This window comes from Bos indicus, chromosome X (assembly GCF_029378745.1).
Source record: "Bos indicus isolate NIAB-ARS_2022 breed Sahiwal x Tharparkar chromosome X, NIAB-ARS_B.indTharparkar_mat_pri_1.0, whole genome shotgun sequence".
In the NCBI taxonomy this organism is placed as follows: Eukaryota; Metazoa; Chordata; class Mammalia; order Artiodactyla; family Bovidae; genus Bos; species Bos indicus.
The window spans coordinates 142,467,205-142,488,984 of NC_091789.1; the positions used below are offsets into that span (position 1 = coordinate 142,467,205).

General features: G+C 40.7%; 1 protein-coding gene across 4 annotated transcripts in view; it reads right to left on the reverse strand.

The window, feature by feature from the left end:
• Nucleotides 1–21,780, reverse strand: part of FRMPD4 (FERM and PDZ domain containing 4) — a 554,242-nt gene that overhangs the window by 514,620 nt on the left and 17,842 nt on the right. The window contains exon 1 of one of the 4 annotated variants that reach the window (XM_070784967.1): nucleotides 21,176–21,639. The exons of 1 other annotated variant lie outside the window; for it this stretch is intronic. In XM_070784967.1, coding sequence (XP_070641068.1) covers nucleotides 21,176–21,216 — 41 coding nt within the window. In that variant the 5' untranslated portion in view covers nucleotides 21,217–21,639. Of the gene's footprint in view, nucleotides 1–21,175; nucleotides 21,641–21,780 lie in introns of those variants that run through there. 2 more of the 4 variants (XM_070784968.1, XM_070784970.1) reach the window with 2 other exon arrangements.

The window sequence follows — 21,780 nt, forward strand, 5'->3', positions numbered from 1 at the left end:
ACACAAATTTGCATTTGGTAACACTTGGAAGAGAGCAAGACATAAAGGATTCTGGTATTAGAGATATCACACAATTTGGAGTTATTTTGTTAAGCAGCTTTACCTTAACTTATTAAATCCAGACAGACTGGCCAACATGTCCTGCTGCTGCTGCTGCTATGTCGCTTCAGTCGTGCCCAACTCTGTGCGACCCCAGAGACAGCAGCCCACCAGGCTCCCCTGTCCCTGGGATTCTCCAGGCAAGAATACTGGAGTGGGTTGCCATTTCCTTCTCCAATGCATGAAAGTGAAAAGTGAAAGTGAAGTTGCTCAGTTGTGTCTGACTCTTAGCGACCCCATGGACTGCAGCCTACCAGGCTCCTCCCTCCATGGGATTTTCCAGGCAAGAGTACTGGAGTGGGTTGCCATGTCCTTCTCCAATGAATGCATGCATGCTAAGTCACTTCAGTTGTGGCCAACTCTGTGTGACCCTATAGATGGCAGCCCACCAAGCTCTTCTGTCCACAGGATTCTTTAGGCAAGAATACTGCAGTGGGTTGCCGTTTCCTTCTCCCCACATGTTCTGGTCTAGCTTAAATGTTAAAAGGTTAATACAGGAGTACTGTCCGGAGTGTTTAAGAAGTGTATGCCTTGGGTGGACAACAAAGTCCTACTGTATAGCAGAGGGAGCTATATTCAATGTTCTGGGATAGACCATAATGGAAAAAAATATAAAAAAGAATGTGTGTATATATATCTATATATATGTATGTGTGCATATAACTGAGTCACTTTGTTGTACAGCAGAAATTAACACTGTAAATCAACTATACTTCAATTAAAAAAATAAATTTTAAAAAGTCATGCCTTTTCTATGCAACAGCTTCTCTACTATGTAGGGGTTATATAATGTTGAACAAGGCCCTCTCTCCTTTCAAGGAATCTACAGTCTAGCAAGAAGAGAGAGAAACATGAGTGACCATAAAAGATATTACACAGGCAGCAATTCTACTCTAAGGAATATGCACAAGAGAAATCTGTTCATCAGATCATCCTAAGAAGGCATAAGAACAATCAGGACAGCTCTGTTCAATATAAAAATGGAAAATTCCCCAAATAGTCATTAAACCAGAATGGATAAATAAATTGGGGGCCTTCATGTAATGAATACTCTACAGCAAGGAGAATAAGCAGACTACCACCGCATATGAGCATAAGTGAGTCTCACAAATGTTACTGAAGTGAAAGAAGCCAGACATATCCACATAGTACAATTTAAACTAAGTTCAAAGACTTAGTTCAGCCAAATGAACTGACAGTGACAGAGGTCGGGATAGTGACTAACTTCAGGAAAAGGATCTAAGGAGGGCCACTGGACGTCAAGTTGTATCCTAATTCTTGAAGTGGGTGGTGGTTACATGGGTGCATTCAGTTTATGAAAACTCAATGAATCTACACACTTACGATGCAATTGTTCATGACTATCATGCTTCAATAAACAGCTAACAAAATCACAAATGTTACTGATGTCAGGACAGCAGTTTGAAGAAGGTACCTCAGAGACTCAAAGATTCAACGTGTCCACAGAGTCAACTCACTCATTTAGGCAAGTGAGACACAAAGAGTTTTTTGGTGGGATGTTTACTACTACTGGGGCTTCCTTTGTGGCTGAGCTAGTAAAGAATCTGCCTGCAATGCTGGAAACCTGGGTTCGATCCCTGGGTTGGGAAGATCCCCTGGAGAAGGGAAAGGCTACCCACTCCAGTATTCTGGCCTGGAGAATTCCACGGACTGTATAGTCCATGGGGTAGCAAAGAGTCAGACACGACTGAGTGACTTTCACTTTCACTTACTACTATTGAGAACTTATGCCTGCTTCCTCATCTTGCAACCCAGTCCAATAACCTCCAATTCAAACAGCAAATTTTTTTATTTACTACCTAAGTGCACCCTCAAGCCTTAGGAGTCCTCAGGAGTCATATTTTTGCAGATACTAAAAACTGTACAAGCAGAATTACGGGGGAAATGGATTTCTCTGCTAAAGAGAACATGAATTTTTTTTTCCAGTAAATCTCTCCTTGCCTACCCTCCCTCCTTTCCTCCCTCCTCCTCCTCATTTTTGCCCTCTCACCCTCTATCTACACACACGAGCACATGCACATACGTATGTACATACATATACAGGAGAACCTACAAGATTCTAATGCAGTCACACCTCTTGACTCACTGAGGCAACCAACAGCTGTAGAGTTCAACAGGCTTATGCCACTCCAGATGCAAAAGAAGACTCTCTGCCCATCAGGTCCTGTCATGGAATCAGTACATGGCTCAATCTCCAGGGTTCACCATTTCTGTATTGGTTGATGTGTATTACTTACAGCCCTTTCAGGACTGAAACCATCTTAGACTAGATTAAGAAAAAACAAAACTGTGGCCTGTATAAGTAAACCCACCAAGGTATACTAGCTCCTGGCATGGCTGGATTCAGAGCTCAGATGCAATGAGAATCCTTTTTCCCAGCCTCTTACTAGATGCTGACTCAAACTTTCAGCCAGAGGTCCCCTGGGACTGGCACATATGGCTACAGGACGTTTTGGGATTACATTTTTAAAGCCCATCTTCATCGAAGAACAAAGTACTTCCCTGCCAGCTCAGTTCAAAAAGCTCTGGGTGAGAGCTCTCATTGGCTCGGTCTGGGTCACAAGGGCTGAAAATCAGCAGCCACTCATGGATATTATGGCTGGCATGGGGAAAGAGAAGCTCCCAAAGGAAGAGAAGGGATGTTCCAAGAAGGAGGAGGAGTCCCAGAAGTGGAAAAATCACACATCTACAACCCCGGTATTTTTCAAACCTGGGCTGCTACTTATATAGGGCAGGGGGTCATGAAAATAATCCCTGGGTTGCAATCAGCAGAAATTAAAAATGAAAAAGGATAAACAGAACAGAATCAGACTGTACCCAACTCAGTATTACTTTGTGAAACTTTTGTTTTAATTATGACTATGTGTGTATGGTGTATGTGTGTACTGGGTAACAATGGAAAAATTTCTTACTGTGGGTTTTGGTTTTAAAAAATCAGAGTAGTACAATACTCTAGGCAATCATCAAATATCAGATCTGTTTAACATCTATGCACACACACCTACCCACTCCTGGGAATACTTAGTGGATATTTCATGCCTATCCCCATATCTTCATTTAATGTGATTATGGCTATAGATAATACAAAAAAGGTTTAGCTGAGACATTTTTATTATGAACCATTACACCTTATCCAATCAATAAGAAGATGTTTAGGCATAAGAAATACATGATTGTAAAATTCTTTTCAGTGACACCCAAACAAAAGAGCCTAATAAATTAATTGGTTTTAGCATAAATACCAAGGAAAATTACTTTCAATTTACTTAATTGTTTATAATTATCTTTATAACCTTACTTTCAATCATATGATTAATACATTCTTGTTGGAAATAATGTGTTCGTTACAGAACAGCATGAAAGAAAAGATCATTTTACTGAAATCCTGTCATATAAGAAACACAGAGAAGCACACTCCCCACTCACAGAAAACTCTGGCCCTATGAGCTCTTCCTCATGAGGGCAACCACTGTCATCAGCTGATGAGTCAGTCGGTAATTACTAGGTATCCATGTAACCATCCCTTTCTGGAGATCAATTTAGCAAATCCTCCCTATTCTCCAGAGCTGGCCTAACCAACAGTTATTTCCTCTCCTTCTTTCCTCCCAGTGTCTCAGTTTTGCAGAGGCATCAGATGGCTCTGTGCAGGGCTGGGGGTGGGATGGGGGTAGTGGGAGCTGAGGTCCTCTCCCACACTAGAAACTAACTTTGAATTCATAGAAGCCAGTGCTATTTTGAGTGAGACAGCTCTTCATTATACAGAACTGTTTTGCTCATGTTAGGATGTATCACTGGTTCCTTCCTGCTGTATGCCCATAGAAACGCTGCACCCAACACTACAAACAGTTGGCACACTCAGGGTCATTGCCCATCAGTTGCCTGCCAGTTGAAAACCACTGGTTAGAGAAGCAGGGGTCAGCAAACTTTTTCTATAAAGGGCCACTTGGTAAATATTTTAAGCTTTGTGGGCCACACAGTTTCTGTTGCAACTACTCAACTCAGTCACTACAGTACAAAAGCAACCATAAATTTTTTGAATGGGCATGGGTGTTCTAATAAAACTTTATTTACAAAACATATCCTAGGCTGTATTTGGTCCACTAGTCATGGTTTGCCAATGTCCACAAGTCTAAACCAGCCAAGCCGATTCCCCAAACCAAGCAGATTTAAGAAAGACATGAGATATCATGATAACTCTGGATAATGCAAGATCAAGGGACTCTGCTATGAGGTTTCAGGGAGAGTTTTCCACACTCCCAAATAAGGGAGGCATTGCAGAAACATATTCTGCCCCTCCTTCATCTTTAGCTTTTTTGGTGTAAAGATATCATAGCTGGAGCTACTGTAGTCACTTTGCAACCATAAGAAGTGCAGTCTACATGCTGAGATGGCACATGAGAAAAAACAACAAAACCGAGAGCCCAGGAATCCAGTTAACCAACACTAAAATGGCCCTATCTCTGAATTCTTACGTGAGAAAATAAATTCTCCTCCTCTTTAAGCTATGTTAGTTGTGTTTTCTATTACATGCTGATGACAGTATCTTAACAAATACACGTTGATCATAAAGCAGTAAGAGTCATACATTAATTTCTACTGGCATATGAGTACAGTGTCTACATTGACACTTGTTAGCTACCTCCAAAATTCAAGTGTTTATTCTGCAAACAATAGCCTTTTTGTTGTTCTCCAAGTACAGTTCTGAATAAAAGAGAAAATACAAGAGAATAACTATATGTTGATTGCTTCTTCAACATCTTTCCCCTTCTTTCTCCATGATACTGGAACCCTGATTCTGAGCATTAGGCTCTCTGGGAAGGTGAGCCATAAATGAACATCTCATTGCCCTTTGCTAGATGTGGCCATGTGATCCATTCTAGTCAAGGAGATTCTAAAGGGAGAAAGTCAGCTTCTGCAAAAGATGTTCCTCCATGATTCAAAAAAAGAAAAAAAGAGCCACACAAGGAAAACACCTCACAGTGCCCCAGCACTTGCTGTTTCCTTTCTCTGAGCCCAGTCATGTTATGATATGATGCCTGGAGCTGTAGCAACCACTTTACACCATGAGGTAATAAGCATGACACTGGTGAAGCAGAAAGAAGGAAAGAGCTTGAGGAAAGCCCAACCTAGGAATTATCTCCCTCTAGAAATATATTGTTTAAGCCAAAGTTATTCAAGTATTCTTTTACTTGCAGCTAAAATATCTTGACCAATAAACAGATAATAAGAAAGGATGACATTTTTAACTGTAAAACACAGAACCTATTCAGGTTACATATGAACTACTAAGGGCTTTCCCTGTGGTTCAGCAGTAAAGAATCCACCTGCAATGCAAGAGATGTGGGTTCGATCCCTGAGTCAGGAAGATCCCCTGGAAAAGGGAATGGCTACTTACTCAGTATTCTTGCCTGAAGAATCCCATGGACTGAGGAGCCTGGTGGCTACAGTCCATAGCGTTGCAATGAATTGGACACAAGTGAAGAGACTGAGCACATCCATGAACTACTAAGTACAGGTGGCCCTAAATGAACTACCCATAGCGTAGTGGAGTTTTGATGTCCACTTCCAAGAAAGCAGACACAGTAGGATAACCTTATAGGGCTAGGGCTGGCCTGAGGGAGTGGTCCACATTCGCTTCTGTTTCTTCTATTTTCTAAAGCAATTCTACTTTTCCAATGTGGTTTCTACACTTCCCTTCAAAGCATCCACTCATCATAGCAAAGCACTCAGTGGACAAAGGGGGAAGAGTTTATCACTCTTTTGCTTTGAATCCTTTACTACATAGCATGTGGGGGGTATTACATCTTCTTTGTGGGAAAGAAAGCAAGCACGGCAGGAGGATATAAACATTTACAACACAATTCCTATTCAAGTTGTTTAAAATCTATTTGGGAAGAGAAAAGACTGTTCACAGTGGGAACATTTATACAGAGAATCATCTGTAAGTGCAAAGTGATATTATCTAAATTCTCCTTTATGCAGAATTTCCCCCAAAGCCCAGAAAGATAAAAATATTTATAAACCCAAATCTGTATCCACAGAGAATTCCCTGATGGTCCAGTGGTTAGGACTCCTCGCTTTCACTGCCGAGGGAGTGGGTTTGATCCCTGGTTGGGGAATTAAGATCCCACATGCTCCACACTGCGGCCAAAAAAAAAAAAATTCTGTATCTGCACATTCATTTGTGATTTTCTTCCCATCAAGAACTACTTTTAATGATGTTTGATGACACAGGACAAGGATCAGCAAACTTTCTGTAGAGGGGCACATGGTTTCAGCCTTGTGAGTCATCTGGTCTCTGCAGCACTCAACTCTCACATTGTATGGACAAAGCAGCCACAGGCGACACATAATGGGTGTGGCTGTGTGCCAATACAACTTTATTTTCAGACACAAATTTGAATTTCATATAATTTTCACGTCATTAAATACTGTTCTTCTTTTGATATGGGAAAACCATTTAAAAATGTGAAAACCATTCTTAATTTTACACAAATATAGGCCCACAACAGGTAGGATCTGGCCCACGGGCTGTCGTTTGCCAACCCCTGATCCCTGACCTAGGACACAGGAAAAAATATGAAATGACTTCTAGGTCAGCATTAAAACTGAGTTATGCCCGTGTACAGTTTTATGTATGTTTCTTCTTGCATTCAGATGATCTTTTTAAAACGTTAACACATATGCCTATAATAGCCAGACTCTTTGATTAAACACACCACTATATTCCAGAGAAATGTAAGTTTATGGAGTTATACATGACCACATCATTACCAGAATGAGATAAACGAAAGGATTAACCAGTAGAGACGAACCAGGCACTTTATTGCCTCCTACGTGTGTTTCATCAACTTAGTTAAATAGCACTCTATTCTTCAGCCTGTCAACATGATCTCAACCGGAAAGCCAAATTATGAACTAATGGCATCATAATCAAATTACGGTCCTAATGGAAACATCCATCAATATATCCCCAGAACATGGTTCTCCAAAAAACACCAAGTTGTCCTCTTTGGTGAACAGAAGATTGTCAGAGGATACAATTTTTAAGACTGCTGTCAAAATGTGGTGGTGTGTGTGCTCAGTCATATCCTGCTCTTTGTGACCCCATGGACTGTAACCCTCAAGGCTTCTCTAGCCATGGGATTCTCCAGACAAGAATACTGGAGTGGGTTGCCATTTCCTTCTCCAGGGGATCTCCCCAACCCAGGGATCAAACCTGTGTCTCCCATGTCTCCTGTATTAGCAGGCAGATTCCTTACCACTGAGCCACCTGGGAAGGCAAAATGTAATTAAGTTTAAAAAACTTATACATACTCTTTGTTGGGTGGTGGGGAACAAAAGAAAACATACTTTTTCATTTTATATTCCTATCAGAGAAAGAGTTATCCAGATATAAAAACTGATGGAACTTTGCTTCAGAGTACTCAATTCTATACAAAAAGTAGGAGATCATTTTCATAATCATATGATTTTTCCAGTTTCATCTTAATTTGCTAAAAAAAAATCTACCTGGTAGTCAGCGGTTAGGACTCCATGCTTTCATTGCCAAGGGCCAGAGTTCAATCACTGGTCAGGAAACTAAGATCCTGCAAGCCTTGCAGTGCAGCACCCCCCCAAATTTATATATATATATATATACACACACACACACATATAAAATAAAAATTACTACTAAATTTTTATAGATCTGAAATTTATATTACATCTCTATGACATATACCCTTAATGTAGTAGACCATCTCTTGTGCTTCATTCATCCTAAATAGAGAAAACTATGTATAGGTTAAAACTGAGTCAGCGATTTAAACTTTCATCCAAGGCAGATTTTTCAACATTTTGTCACATTTTGGGAGATCATATTTACCTAAATTTTGTTGTTTTTTTCTAAGTAAACTTCCTTCTCCCCCTAGATTCCCCCAATCTAATAACACTTTTATTAACGTCTTATGTGTCCTTTCAGTATTTTTAAACATAAATAAAATTGTACCGTTGTATAATTGTCTATGTTCACTTAATAAGTACATTTGGAAATGGTTCTATACTACTGCATAGAGTGTTTCCCTTTTCTTTACTTTTTATAGCTGTGTTTCACGCTATCTTAATCTATGTTCTTATAGGTGCATTTCTCAGAATTTGCTTATTCTATGTGTGTGTGTTAGTCGCTCTGTCATGTCTGACTCTTTGCGACCCCATAGACTGTAGTTCTCCAGGCTCCTCTGTCCACGGAGTTCTCCAGGCAAGAACACTGGAGTGGGTTGCTATTCTCTTCTCCAGGGGATCTTCCTGACCCAGGGAATGAACCTGGGTCTCCTGCATTACAGGCAGGTTCTTTACCATCTGAACCACTATCAATAAAATGATAGAAGTTTAGAAACAAATTAAATTTAGAGGGAATATTGCATAATTTCCCCATTTTACAAATGTGAAGAAACAAAGATCTGCTTGCTAAAAATCCACCTGAAGTTTCTGCCACCATTATGCAAGTCTTCCATTCCCAAATGCCTCAAGTCTTGTCACTAGGTTAACTTCTGTGACAAATGCTCCTTGTCAACTTTAATACCTTTGAGAAACCAGAATGTCCACAATTTTAGCATAAAATTTAAATACCATTTTAATGGCATCTCAAACTACCTTCTGACTTTTATGAGTTTTGAAATACTCAGTATGCTATTATTAATGTCATAAAAAATATGCTCATGAAATCCAAAGACTTCACTGTAAAGATATTCATCACATTATTATTCAAAGCAAAACACTGGAAAGGATCTAAATGTTAATTAAATAGGAAGTCATTCAGTAAACTGTGGTATATATAGCTGTTTATTTCATATGTGTAAAAAAATTTCATGATACAAGAATACATTTTTTTTTTAATTTAAAGATAGAATTGTGTATATAGGATATTATAATAACTATGTAAAATAAATGGAAAGGTTAAAGAAAATAGAAAGATAACAGTGATTATATCTCGCTGGTGGAATGTCAAATATTTATATATATTTTTTCCCTTATACAGTCTATATTCTCAAAGCTTTTTACAATAAAGTTATCTTACTTTTACAATCAGAAAAATCATGTTAAAATTCTGATGCTATTATTGGACTCTTGGATTTATATGGGTATCCTCACTTTTTTGAAATTCAAATTTCTTTGTTAATAGTTGATATAATCCTAGGGTTCAAAAAATCAAAAGACAATAAAAATGTAAAGTGTGGATGGAGACATGGGGATCCACCCACGTCTCCTATCTACCCAGTCTGTCTCACACATAATCCCCTGTACCCACACTTTACAGAGTTAAACACTGTTGTTAGCTTTTTGTGTATTGTTCTAGTCATTTTTATGCAAACATAACAAATATGTGTATTAAATCCTCCTTCCTTTTTAATACAAGTTTTTCCCTTACTGTTAGCACTTAACAATAAATATATTCAGAGATCTTTTTTTTTCAGAGATCTTTTTATATTACTACATATAAAGAAGTTCCTTGTTCTTTTTCCCCCCTGGCCACACTGCATTTTATGTTAACTTTTAAGCCAAGTTCTCATAGACCTATTTCTTAAAATTTTCTCATTCAGTGCGATATTTTAAAAGTGCAACATAAAAACTAACCCTCGGTCAAATATGTGCACTTTAACAAGATAATATCTTTCCTTTAGTACAGTGACAATTTCAATTTCTAGTACTTTATTTCCTTTTCCCAATATACTGTATGCAAGATACCCTGATCATGGGTTTGTTTGTTTTTTATTGGAGTATAGTTGATTTACAATATCCTGTTAGTTTCAAGTATACAGCACAGTGATTCAGTTTTATACACATATATTCTTTTTCAGATTCCTTTCCCTTACAGCTTATTACAAAATACTGAATATAGTTCTCTGTACTCTATAGTAGGTCCTTGTCATGGGTTCTTTACTCTCACATTAAAGTACCTAAAGCTCTCAATATCAAATCATTAAATATGATAACAAGCATTGTGTACAATTCTCTCCTGGCAGTAGAGAAACAATGTGTATAATCAGAGAAGACTAGGATATTCAGGACTAGAAGAAAGGAGAGAAAACAAAGTGAGACTGTGAGGATCTGGGTCCAGATGTAGAGCTGGGTCTCAACCTGTAGGGTTAGGCAGTGGGCTTCACTGCCAAGGGTCCAACAGGCACAAAAAATGAGCTCTGGCATCAGATCCTAAAAGTTAGGAGCAATCTTATCTGCTGAATGAAGTACAGAAGCAGGTATATCTAGGAAAATTGATACTTGACCTCACGTGGAATACAGCATGCTTTCACTCTGATTCATTCATAATTCACCAAATATTTACTCATTATCTACTCTGAACCAAGAAGTTTAATAAAAGTTCTCTTTAAAAAACAAACAAACAAACAAACAAACAGCCCTCTTCAGGAGGCTTGCCCTCAAAGAGCTCATAAAAGAGACACAGTGCCAAATTGGACTGAATTGTAATATCATACGTGACAGTCAACTACTGCCATGGTAACACTGCATAACAAACCTCCCCAAAACTCAGTGTCAGCCAACAATAAGTGCCTGTTTTCATGCTCATAGGTTAACAGGATGATGCTGTGCCATGAATCTAGCTTCTGGAACTAGCAGACCAACCCAGACAGTTCTTCATACAGTAATGTTATAAGCGAAAAAGAAATGAACACGGCTTCTTAAGGCCATCTACCAAAATTGATGCTCTGACCCCTGCCTGTGTTCCCCAGGACAAAGCAAGTTACAAGTCCAACAGCAGTGGGTCAGGGAAGGACACTCTAAGAGGAGGAACTGTAATTTCACACAGAAAAGGCTTGAATTCAGTGAAGGTTTAAGAATTGGGAACAAAAGTACAATCTACCACATAGTGAATGAATAAATGTTATGATAAAAGTAGGGCACGTGATGCCCAGCAGAGACTGCGTACACAGCTGGACTAAATTTCCCAGCCACTCTCGCATTTAGATATGGCTAGGGTTGAGGTTAATGGAGTGTGGGTAGAAGGATGTACTTCAATTCCAGGCATTGCCCTTCAAAACCTCCCATCCAGTCTTCCCCCTTTTCTCTCCCATCATCTGTCGCTGAACCTTGGTGGGCAGGGCAACCTTGAATCGCATACTGAGGAGGAGACAGCCTCCAGCTTCTGGGTGCTCTGAGTGAGCGTGTAGAGCAGAGCTCCTTCAGTGCAGCAGGAAGGCCTGTTAGGGGCTCCAAGTAAGAATAAACCACTTATTCTCAAATTGAGGGTTAACCTGATAAAACAATTAGATTATCTTAACTAACAAAAGATGCTCGCCAAGCCATTTAACCCAGGATGGGGAGTTAGAAAGGCTACATGGAATAAGCATAGATTAGAAACTGAAAGATAAAAAACCAAATGGTCCTTTTCTAGGTGAAAGGGGGGCAAGGTAAAGATTGTTCCAGACAAAATGAAGAGTATATTTAAAGGCTCAAAGGTGTGACACAATTTAGGACTTCTAAAACAGTTTAGCACAGTTAGAGGTAGGGAGGATGTGTGTGTGTTTGTTTGTGTGTCCACCTGTGTGTTTGGGGATTGAATACGAAGTTAATTAATTAAGGCTAGGGAGAAATAAAAGTTTCCAAAAATAAGATACCCAAAGGAAACAAAGCAAACAGGGGCCCGCCCCCACAGGGCAGAGATAAAGAATGTGGATTCTCCCTCGGGGACATTAAGGAGCAAGGAGACAGACAGATAGAGACGATCACATTCGCACTTTAGAAAGCTTCTAAATTCACCTCCAAGTGGTACAGTAAGTGTTAACAGCTAAAGACCCCAGAGGGGGCTGCCAGGGCTGGCTGGGTGCGGGGTGTCCCCCCAGTCACAGCTTCCTTTCCCTCTCCTAGCAAAGCAGGCAGACAAGGCTCTAGTCCCAGGGCAGAATTTGAGTCCTGGGCACAGAGCTCAAGGAAGAGCAGTGAAGTGTTCCTGTCAAGGGCACAGAGTAAATATTGCAGGTCTTGTAAGCCACATGATCTCTGTCATAACTATTCAACTTTGCCACAAGTAGCCACAAACACAGAAGCAAATGAGCGTGGCTGTGTTCCAATAAAACTTTATTCACAAAAACTGGCAGGAGATAAGTAAATGAAAATAGAAGTAAACATATCAGGTGGGCTAGAGAGTGCTAATCCGTGCCCTGGGCCACAATGCAGGCAGGCACGTGAGGGGTTTGTGACAAAACTAATCCCAGACTTCACTCGCTGTGTCCCTGAGACTCCCCCTGCCTGTGCCCTGGCATCAAGACTGGTGACCTGGACTGTGATTTTTATAAGAGACAAGCACTCTCAACTCCAGTTAGACGGCCATTGCAAAATCACCATGGTTAGATGTATGAGCCAATGTAGAACAGTCTAGAATTGGTCAAATGGCTTCATGCTCTCCACCATAGCAATCTTCCACCAGCTAAATAATCCTGCCAGTTAAATATATAAAGACACTCCTTCCTACATTCAATGGGTGAATTTTAACATTTATTTGGTAAATTTTGGACTATTGTGTTCTTTAAAGCTCATCTTTGTGAGATAATTATCATGTTCTCATTTTCAGTTAAGCAAATCTCACACAATCTTTGAAACATAAGGAAACAACCAAAATAAACATTAAACCTCTAAAGCAAACAGGAAGTGTAGGGAAATTGCTTTCCCTTTTCGAACTTGAGGCACATTTCTTTCATAAAAATAATAGTATTTTTCTATCATTCAAAAAGGCCTTCTTAAAATAAAAACTTACTGACACCTATAAAAACTCATTTTAGCATAATACTAATTTTGCTCATTGAGCTTATAGGGTAAAACACAGCATTCTTAGAAGTTCAAGTCGATGACTTTTAAACCATTAATCATAGAAAACCACTTCAAATGTCAAAACAAAAATAAAAGTTTATTCTCTGAGACCAGTCCAAGAGACTTGCACACTCCTTTCCATTCCTGAGTTACTGATCCTGATCACTGTTCAGCTCAACAAATTACGATAACTCATTTGTTAAGAAGTATTAGAGTGGGTTTGTACATGACTTTATTCACTTATTATCTAGTATAGAGTAGTCATCATATGCCAAATGCTGTAACCATACTTGAAAATACATTTCTAAAAGAAAAGGGCAGGATGAAACTTTCTTATCTCTTTGTCAGGAAAAAATGGGAATGGTAACTTGGTTATCTAAAACTAAGGCTTAGAGTTCTTCAAGATACTTTCCACAGCTGAAGTACATAATGACCTAAATTGCTCAGAAGCAAGGCTACATATGTTTGATATGTCTTTGCCATGAAGAACTAAAGGCATATAAGTAACATCATATAATATTCATCTTTCTGTTTCTGACTTACTTCACTTAGTATAATAATCTCTAGTTCCATCCATGTAGGTGCAAACGGCATTTTTTCAGGAGGAGGTGGGCAGGGATGGAATGGGAGGTTGGGGTTGCTGCTGCTGCTGCTGCTAAGTCACTACAGTAGTGTCCGACTCTGTGCGACCCCATAGACGGCAGCCCACCAGGCTCTGCCGTCCCTGGGATTCTCCAGGCAAGAACACCGGAGTAGGTTGCCATTGCCTTCTCCAATGCGTGAAAGTGAAAAGTGAAAGGGAAGTTGCTCAGTCGTGTCCGACTCTTAGCGACCCCATGGACTGCAGCCTACCAGGCTCCTCCGTCCGTGGGATTTTCCAGGCAAGAGTACTGGAGTGGGGTGCCATTGCATTTTCCGGAGGTTGGGGTTAGCAGATGCCAACTATTAATATTTTATATAGAATGCATAAACAACAAGGTCCTACTATATAGCACAGGGAACTGTATTCAGTATTCTATAATAAACCATAACAGAATAGAAAAAATTTAAAAACAAAAAAAGAACTAAAGGCAGTCTGGTTTTTCATTATGATGCTCTCAATCAAATCACAAGAAAGTTGAGGTGAACTCAACTGCAAATTAATACAGCCTACCTCCAGTTCTCTGTCTACAACTAAATGCACTTATCTAGTTTTCTTTCCATGTGGAAAAAGATTAATGAAGGTCATCAGCCATTAGGACCAGGTGGCTCAAGTATACTGTAAGGAAATACCAGGCCCTCTCCTGTGGACTTATCAGTTCTCCACACACGTCAGTTGAGGCTATACAAGTACTGTTGGCCCATTCTTTTTCCATCCATGTTAAACTAGAAGTTGAAAGCTTTATGGAAGGCAAGTATCACTCTAACACATATCTCTCCAGTCCAGAAAGTGGGCCAACTCAGTGACCAAAGAATAAGCATGCAAAATTGTCGCCAGTGCAGCAAATACCACGAGGGCAGTTATGTGCACTTTTGATGCTCAGTGTCCCTACAGTTAAGTAAATAAGATCAGAAGTTTCAATAAAGGCAAGGTCTACATTAACTGTGAATGTGTACTGGTGAATGCGTGTATTTAATATACTAAATTGAACATGTGTTGACAAAGCTTCTCTCCTTAACCAAACTCTAGCCAGGCTCCTCTGAGCCCTCCCTTGACTAGGTTTCAACCTCGGCCCAGAAAGAACTGAACAAACACTTCCTCAGTTTCTAAAAACTCTAAAAACTCAAGGGTACAGCCTTAGGATGACTTCACCTCCATTTAAAGTGCTTGTCTGAGAAAATTTAAGGCTGCAAATGAATTAATTGACTGCTTGTTCCAGCCCAGATCTGAAGATGGGGCCTCTGTCTCTCAGCCACTGTAGGAGGGCAGGAGTCTTAACTTTGATAAGAGCCAGCTGACAAAGCCAGATGGGTTTCACATGGACCAACCCTCTTCTTGCTTTTTCTAATATTTCACTTTCCTGCCTGTACTGACCCCCAGCTCCCTCCCTCCCTCTTGCCTCATTCTCCCTTTAAAATGCCCAGTCACCTCTGTACAACTGGAAGCTGTAGTTGTGTTCACAGCAGTCTCTCTTCCCCACTGCAATAGAATATTACTAATTAAAATCTGTCCATACAATTTTAACTAGTGTCTGGCTCTGTTGATCTTTGACACTGTGTATTTGGTTATGCTTGTGCCCACATACACGTGCTGATAATGTAACCAAGAGAACATAGGAAAAGGCATTGTTTTGCCCAGGAGTCAGTCAGCTGTTTCTGGAAAGAGGCAGACAGGAAATATTTCAGGCTTTGCTGGCCATAAGGGCCTTGGAGCATCTATTCAACTTTGCCGTTGTATAGCAAATGTAGGCATAGACAATCAGCAGATGCAGGAGCAGAGCTGTGTTCCAATAAAACTTTATTTATGGACACTAACATTTTAATTCCATATTATTTTGATTTTTTAAACCATTTAAAAATTTAAAAACAATTCTTCAGTTCAGTTCAGTCGCTCAGTCGTGTCCAACTCTTTGTGACCATATGGGCTGCAGCGCTCCAGGCACCCCCATCCATCACCAACTCCCAGAGCTTGTGCAAACTCATGTCCATCAAGTCAGTGATGCCATCCAACCACCTAATCCTCTGTCATCCCCTTCTCCTCCCACCTTCAATCTTTCCCAGCACCAGGGTCTTTTCCAATGAGTCAGTCTTTGCATCAGGTGGCCAAAGTTTTGGAGTTTCAGCTTCCATCAGTCCTTCCAGTGAATATTCAGTATTGATTTCCTTTAGGGTTGACTGCTTGGATCTCCTTGCAGTCCAAGGGACTCTCAAGAGTCCTCTTCAACACCACAGTTCAAAAGCATCAACTCTTCAGTGCTCAGCTTTCTTTATGGTCCAACTCTCACATCCATACCTGCCTACTGTAAAAACCATAGCTTTGACCAGACAGACCTTTGTCAGCAAAGTAAAGTCTCTGCTTTTTAATATGCTGTCTAGGTTTGTCATAGTTTTTCTTCCAAGGAGCAAGCGTCTTTTAATTTCATGGCTGTAGTCACCAGCTGCAGTGATTTTGGAGCCCAAGAAAATAAAGTCTGTCACTGTTCTTAGCTCACAGGTTATGTGAAAACAGTCAGCAAACCAGATTTGGCCCACAGGTCAGTTTACTAACCCATGGTTTAATGTATTAATTTCCTTTCCTTGCTTTGATTAGCTTTCAAAGTTCAAGATCATTTGATGATAAGAGTGGTAGATTTAAGGACTGTATTTCTCAACAAACTAGAAAAATGCTGCCAAGTTTTCTCAAGGAGCCAAGTATGAAATTAGTGGTTTTAAGTTCATTCCTTAAAGATAAATTTTCTAGTTCACCAATAATGGATATTCTCTCATAGTAAAACATCCATGCAAACTCCAAATGGAATAATAAAGCAATAAAGTTGAACTGAGTGTATATGTAATCATTAGAGAAATGCAAATCAAAACAACAATAAGATATCACCCCATACCTGTCATAATGGCCATCATCAAAAAGTCTACATACAACAAATGTTAGCAACGATAAGGAGAAAAGGGAATCCTTCATTGTTGGTGGGAATGTAAATTGGTGCAGTCACTATGGAAAACTATGGAGATTCCATAAAAATGTAAAAAGAGAACTACCATATGATCCAGGAATTATACTGTTGGATATATATCTAGAAAAAACCTGATAACACTAATTCAAAAAGATACCAGCATCCCAAAGTTCATAGCAGCACTATTTTCAGTAGTTAACATATGGAAGCAACCCAGGTGTCTATCACCATACGCATAGATAGTTAAAGAAGATGTGGTATAATGGAATATTATTCAGCCATAAAAAGAATGAAATTTTGTCATTTGCAGCAAAGTTCATGGACCTAGAGAATATTATGCTAAGTCAGACATAGACAAATATGATATCATTATATGTGGAATCTAAAAAAAAAAAAAAACCCAAAAGAATGTACAAAGCAAAACAGAAAGATCCACAAATACAGAAAAAAACTAGTGGTTAACAGTGGAGACAGTGAAGGGAGGAGGGACAAGATAGGGTTATGGGACTAAGAGATACAAACTATTTAATAATATGTACACAATAGATAAGCAACAAAGATATATTGTACAGCCCAGGGAATTAGCTTGTAATAACTTTTAATGGAGTACAAGCTGTAAAAATACTGAATCACTATGCTGTACACCTGTAACTAATAAAACATTGTAAGTCAACTATACTTCAGTAAGAGAGAGAAAATGAACAGCTGGAAGGTTCATAAGCAGAAAGTAAGAATTTCCAGGTCATGCTTTTAAACAAGTAAGTTTCACTTCATCTGACAATCTACATCAAATTCTGATAGCAAGAAGGTAAATTCACTTGCCCCAAAGAGAGAGAGAGAGAGAGAGAGAGAGAGAGATGCCTGAAATATACATAGCCTGAACTAGACTTCTTTTCCCAGAACAGCTAACGACTAGACTTTCACAGCTGCAAACTAGCAAGCTCTGGGAAACTAGAGTTAAATATTCCTAAAACAGGAATCTAGTTCTGTTATGAAACTGTTCATCATTTCACCTCATGACAGCCACGAAAATCAGCAGAACTCAGAAAGGACTCAGACGATGAGCAAGTAGCATTTTTAATAAAATTCAAATCCAGAGTCTTTGCGAGTTTTTCGTTGCTAGCCTCCAGAGTCACTATTATCAGTAACATTAACGCAATTACTTGGGTAAAAAGGGAGATGGGAAAAATCTGACCTTTGCATTGCTTCTTTAGCTGCCCTTTTCCCCTAGGAAATATTTAATTCTGAACAAGGGAAAGGTAAAGAATAGAAGTTTAGTAGTCTTTAAAAAGGTTTTACATAAAATGTGAGGAAATTTTATATATATATATATATATATATATATATATATATATATTATTCTTACTCAAATGTATGCTTCGAACAAAATTAGCACACATTATTTGTCACTGCTATATACCACAAAATAACTTGTGAAACTACAAGAAAATGTAAAATAAAGCAGCCCTCAAATTTACCTAACACTGTAAGAAAGAACATTCACATTAATAACTGGGACCAAATAATTATCTCAAAGTGTTCCATTTTGCTTAAAGAAAAGAAATCTTCATTTTTTTTTTTCAATTCATGAACTCGTGGCTCAGTTTAATAACACCCCTATGAGTTCTGGGTTTCAAATTACTTCCCTCAGGCAAAGGGGGCATAATCATATGTTTTTCTACTGAACTACATTCTTCTATAAACATTTCAAAGAGTGCATCTGCTTTACACATGAAACAGCTGATACAAAGAACAGTAACAATAAAAAATATATGCCTATTTTTATACTATTACTGGTTTATAAGGCAATCATCTGTAATGTTCTCATCTACAAAGATGGAAAATGATATATAACTGTTACCAAGGAAACAGTGAAGTAAAATTGCATGTAAACTATCAAGCAGTTTAATAACCAGAAAATTAGAAGAACAAGGAAAAAACATCTCCAGATAGAACCATGACACATTGTGCCACCCACAATGGATGCAATCAAGGGTCACTACGCAGAAAGATGATGTAAAGGGTCCCAACTTGCTAGCTAGTCCAATACTTGGCAGGTTTTTGTTTTCTTCTTTTTTAATGATGACCATAGGATGTAACTGGATTCTTAAGGGGTAATTTGTATTCTGACTTTTCACATGATTAAGAGAGTATAGATTCTGGGAACAAGTGGTTAAATGTAGGTAGTTTGAAAAGTCAAATCACGTTGTTTATTAATTCCAGTGTGGATTAATATTCTCTTGGAATTCTCTGTAACTGCTACTTTCTTTACTCACTGGTGGGACAGTTAGCAAATATCAGACAGCAAATACTTCCTGAATGAACATTTAGAAACTCAAGTTCAACTCACTTAGGAACCAAAGGAAAGGCTAAGGCCTGGGGTAACTGTGTGTTGATCTCTAAACCAGGAGAATTTTAAGCACTCAAGTAACCACACTGATCAAAGCTAAATCCTTTAGGAAGATTATCCACTCCAAAATCAGGAAAATCCTGCAGTGTAAGCACTTTTATACTTCACCTTTGAGAAAAGAACTTGATTTCTGTAACGGTGTTTAAAACACACACACAAGACTTTATTCCTTCAAGGGCAGAAACAAGCAGCTGCAAACATGTGTTTCCACATGCTGATGACCCTCTAAAGGTATTTCTATTTCAGCTTGGGGACCATCGTTGAGCTCACACTGAGAAACAAGAAGAATTCTTATGGATGGGAGATTTCTTAATCGGCACATAAGCTCAGAACATGTGCAGCTTCTCTCTTTAGAATAAACACTCTATTTGGATCACGTTAAGGATAGAAAGTGAAATTCACACTCATTTACTAAATTTTAACCTCTCTTTAAAATAAGATACTAATCCCCCACAGCCTGGCTTGGGTTTTGCAAAAGCTCAGATTTGTGAATATCATGAAGGCATCCTAGAATTGAGTAAAAGAGCATAAAACATCTTTTCACTGATACACAGCACTGTTTTCCCCCAAGCTCTGAAGTTTAAGGACAAAATCTAGGCTCTAGATGTTTCATTAATCTTAACGTTTTTAGCATTTGAGGCAATCGATGGCTATCTTGGTTACTTTGAACTATATTATCCGTTGAACCTCACTTTCCCTTGGGCATCTCTCTGTCCATCACAGATGGCACCAGGCAACTGCTAAACCCTTGCTCACAACCCTTTCCTGTCCATGGTTCATGATTTGACAGCTGTTTATAATCTAGCCACAGGCAGCAGCATGCAGGAAGTTAATAGAATAGAAGTGTGAAGCCACGGCCTTTGATGACATCGGTATGAAATCAAACAATCTGCCACAGTACAATCATCCACCACTCAACTTACCCATCAGCTGTATACCCCAAGTCTACCCAGACTAAGTTACACTGGAGCCTCTCCCTGGGAAATCTGCTAGGCACATTAAGACCCACCCAATGTGAATAGAGAAGGAAGGTGGAGATGGGCAAGAAGAACAAATAAAGACCGGTGGATGTTGGAGAGAGGCACATCTGAAAGGTAACATCCAAACTGAATGTTTCTGAAATGACCCAAACATACTTTAGCAAAGCAAAGTCAACATACATTTCTGTCAAAACAAAGTCAATACACATTTCTGACTACTTGACATTACTCACTTTTGCCTGATGCAATCGACACTTCTCACCCTGACAACGAATTATTCTCTCAGGATTCCAAGGGAGTATAAAGCAGGTCCTAAAGACCTCTGATGTCTCCCTCCTAAGATAGGGGTAGTAACTGCTATCAAGAGCTCAGGCCAGTACTTCCAGAGACCTGGGCAGTAGAGGTGGGGCACAGTCTTCTAAGTCTTCTCACACTGGGCTCTTCCAGTGAATGCCACTTCCTGGGCTTGCTGAAGTCTCCGGAAGGAAGCGTAAGCAGGGCAGGAGACCTAGGAGGAATGCTCTGACCGATAAAACCTAGGTAGCCAAAAAGTGGGAACGTTCCTCCTCTATCAGCACGGCCTGAGAAATCTGCCTGAATTGATGATTTTTCTTCCGTTTCAACAACATGGCCACTTGGAAGCAAATTTCTAAATCTCTCCAGGCTTAGAACTACACAGTTGCGCAAAGAAGAGCTAAAGGTCTTTCTCTTCTGTCTCCATGGCTTCAGCATCTAGGTCACTGCTGGGAACACCTGACAGGTTACCTGGGTCCACCTTCGAGCTCACTTTTCAGAGGTGTGGAGGTCCAGTTTTGGGGTGGGGGGCAGGGGGTCACTTTTGGTCACTGCTGCTTAGAAGGCAGGAACCCAAGCTCTAAGCACTTCTGGTTTTCCCTAGCAGGCGCGATTACAACCATCTTCTCTTAGCCCTCAATTGACCCCAAACACCACTGGGGCTTTTCTTAGGGAAAACAAACTGTCGTGAAGATTGCTCTGTGCGTGAGGGCATGTGTATGTGTATGTGTGTGTATGTGTGTGTGTGTGTGTGTGTGTGTGTGTGTGTGTGTGTGGTCTACAGTCGTGGCTCCACAAGCCCCACCAGCCAGTGAGAGAGAAGTTGAACGCGGCAGCCCCTGGCCACCTCGCTTCCGTCCTAGCTTAAGCTCAGCTGCTCTCTCGGCTTTTGCTTCTCCCCGAGGCTCCCGCAAAATAAAGCACCAAGTTGCCCACGGCGGGGGCCCTGGGTGCACGTGAACCGGCGCGGCCCCTACCTCGAGAGCTTTGCAATCTTCACAAAGCTGAAGACATCCATGCAGGCAGCCGGGGACCCCGAGCGCGGTGGCTCCGTCGCCCCTTGTCACGCCAGCAGCAGCGGCAGCCGCGGCAGCCCCATGGCCGGCCAGGACCTCAGCGCGCCCCGGGGCTCGAGTGGCGGCGACGACGGGTGGCGGCGACGACCCGGGAGAGCCCGCACCTGGAAGCGGCGGCTGCTACCCCCCTCCGGCCGCAGGCTGCGTGTGCATCCCCGGGCAGGACCATTGATGGGCGCCGGTGTCGGGAAAACTCAATGGAGAGGGGGCCGGGCCGGGTGCGAGGGGCGGGGGTGGGGAACGCGGCCCGGGAACCGCCGGGCGCCCCCGGGGAGGGCGCTGCTCTTGCTCCCCGACCCGCCGGCCCCGGCAGCCCCGCGTGCCGAGGAGCGCAGACTGAGCCGGGAGGCGGCGGGCGAGCCCGGCACACGCGCGCGCACCCCTCCCGGCACTGCAGCTGCCTGCCTGCCTCCTTCCCCGAGCCCAGTCCCTTTTCCTCTCCCCACCCCCAACCCGCGGGTGGTGGTGGTGGTGGTGGTGGTGGTGGTGGGGCTCTCCTGTCACCG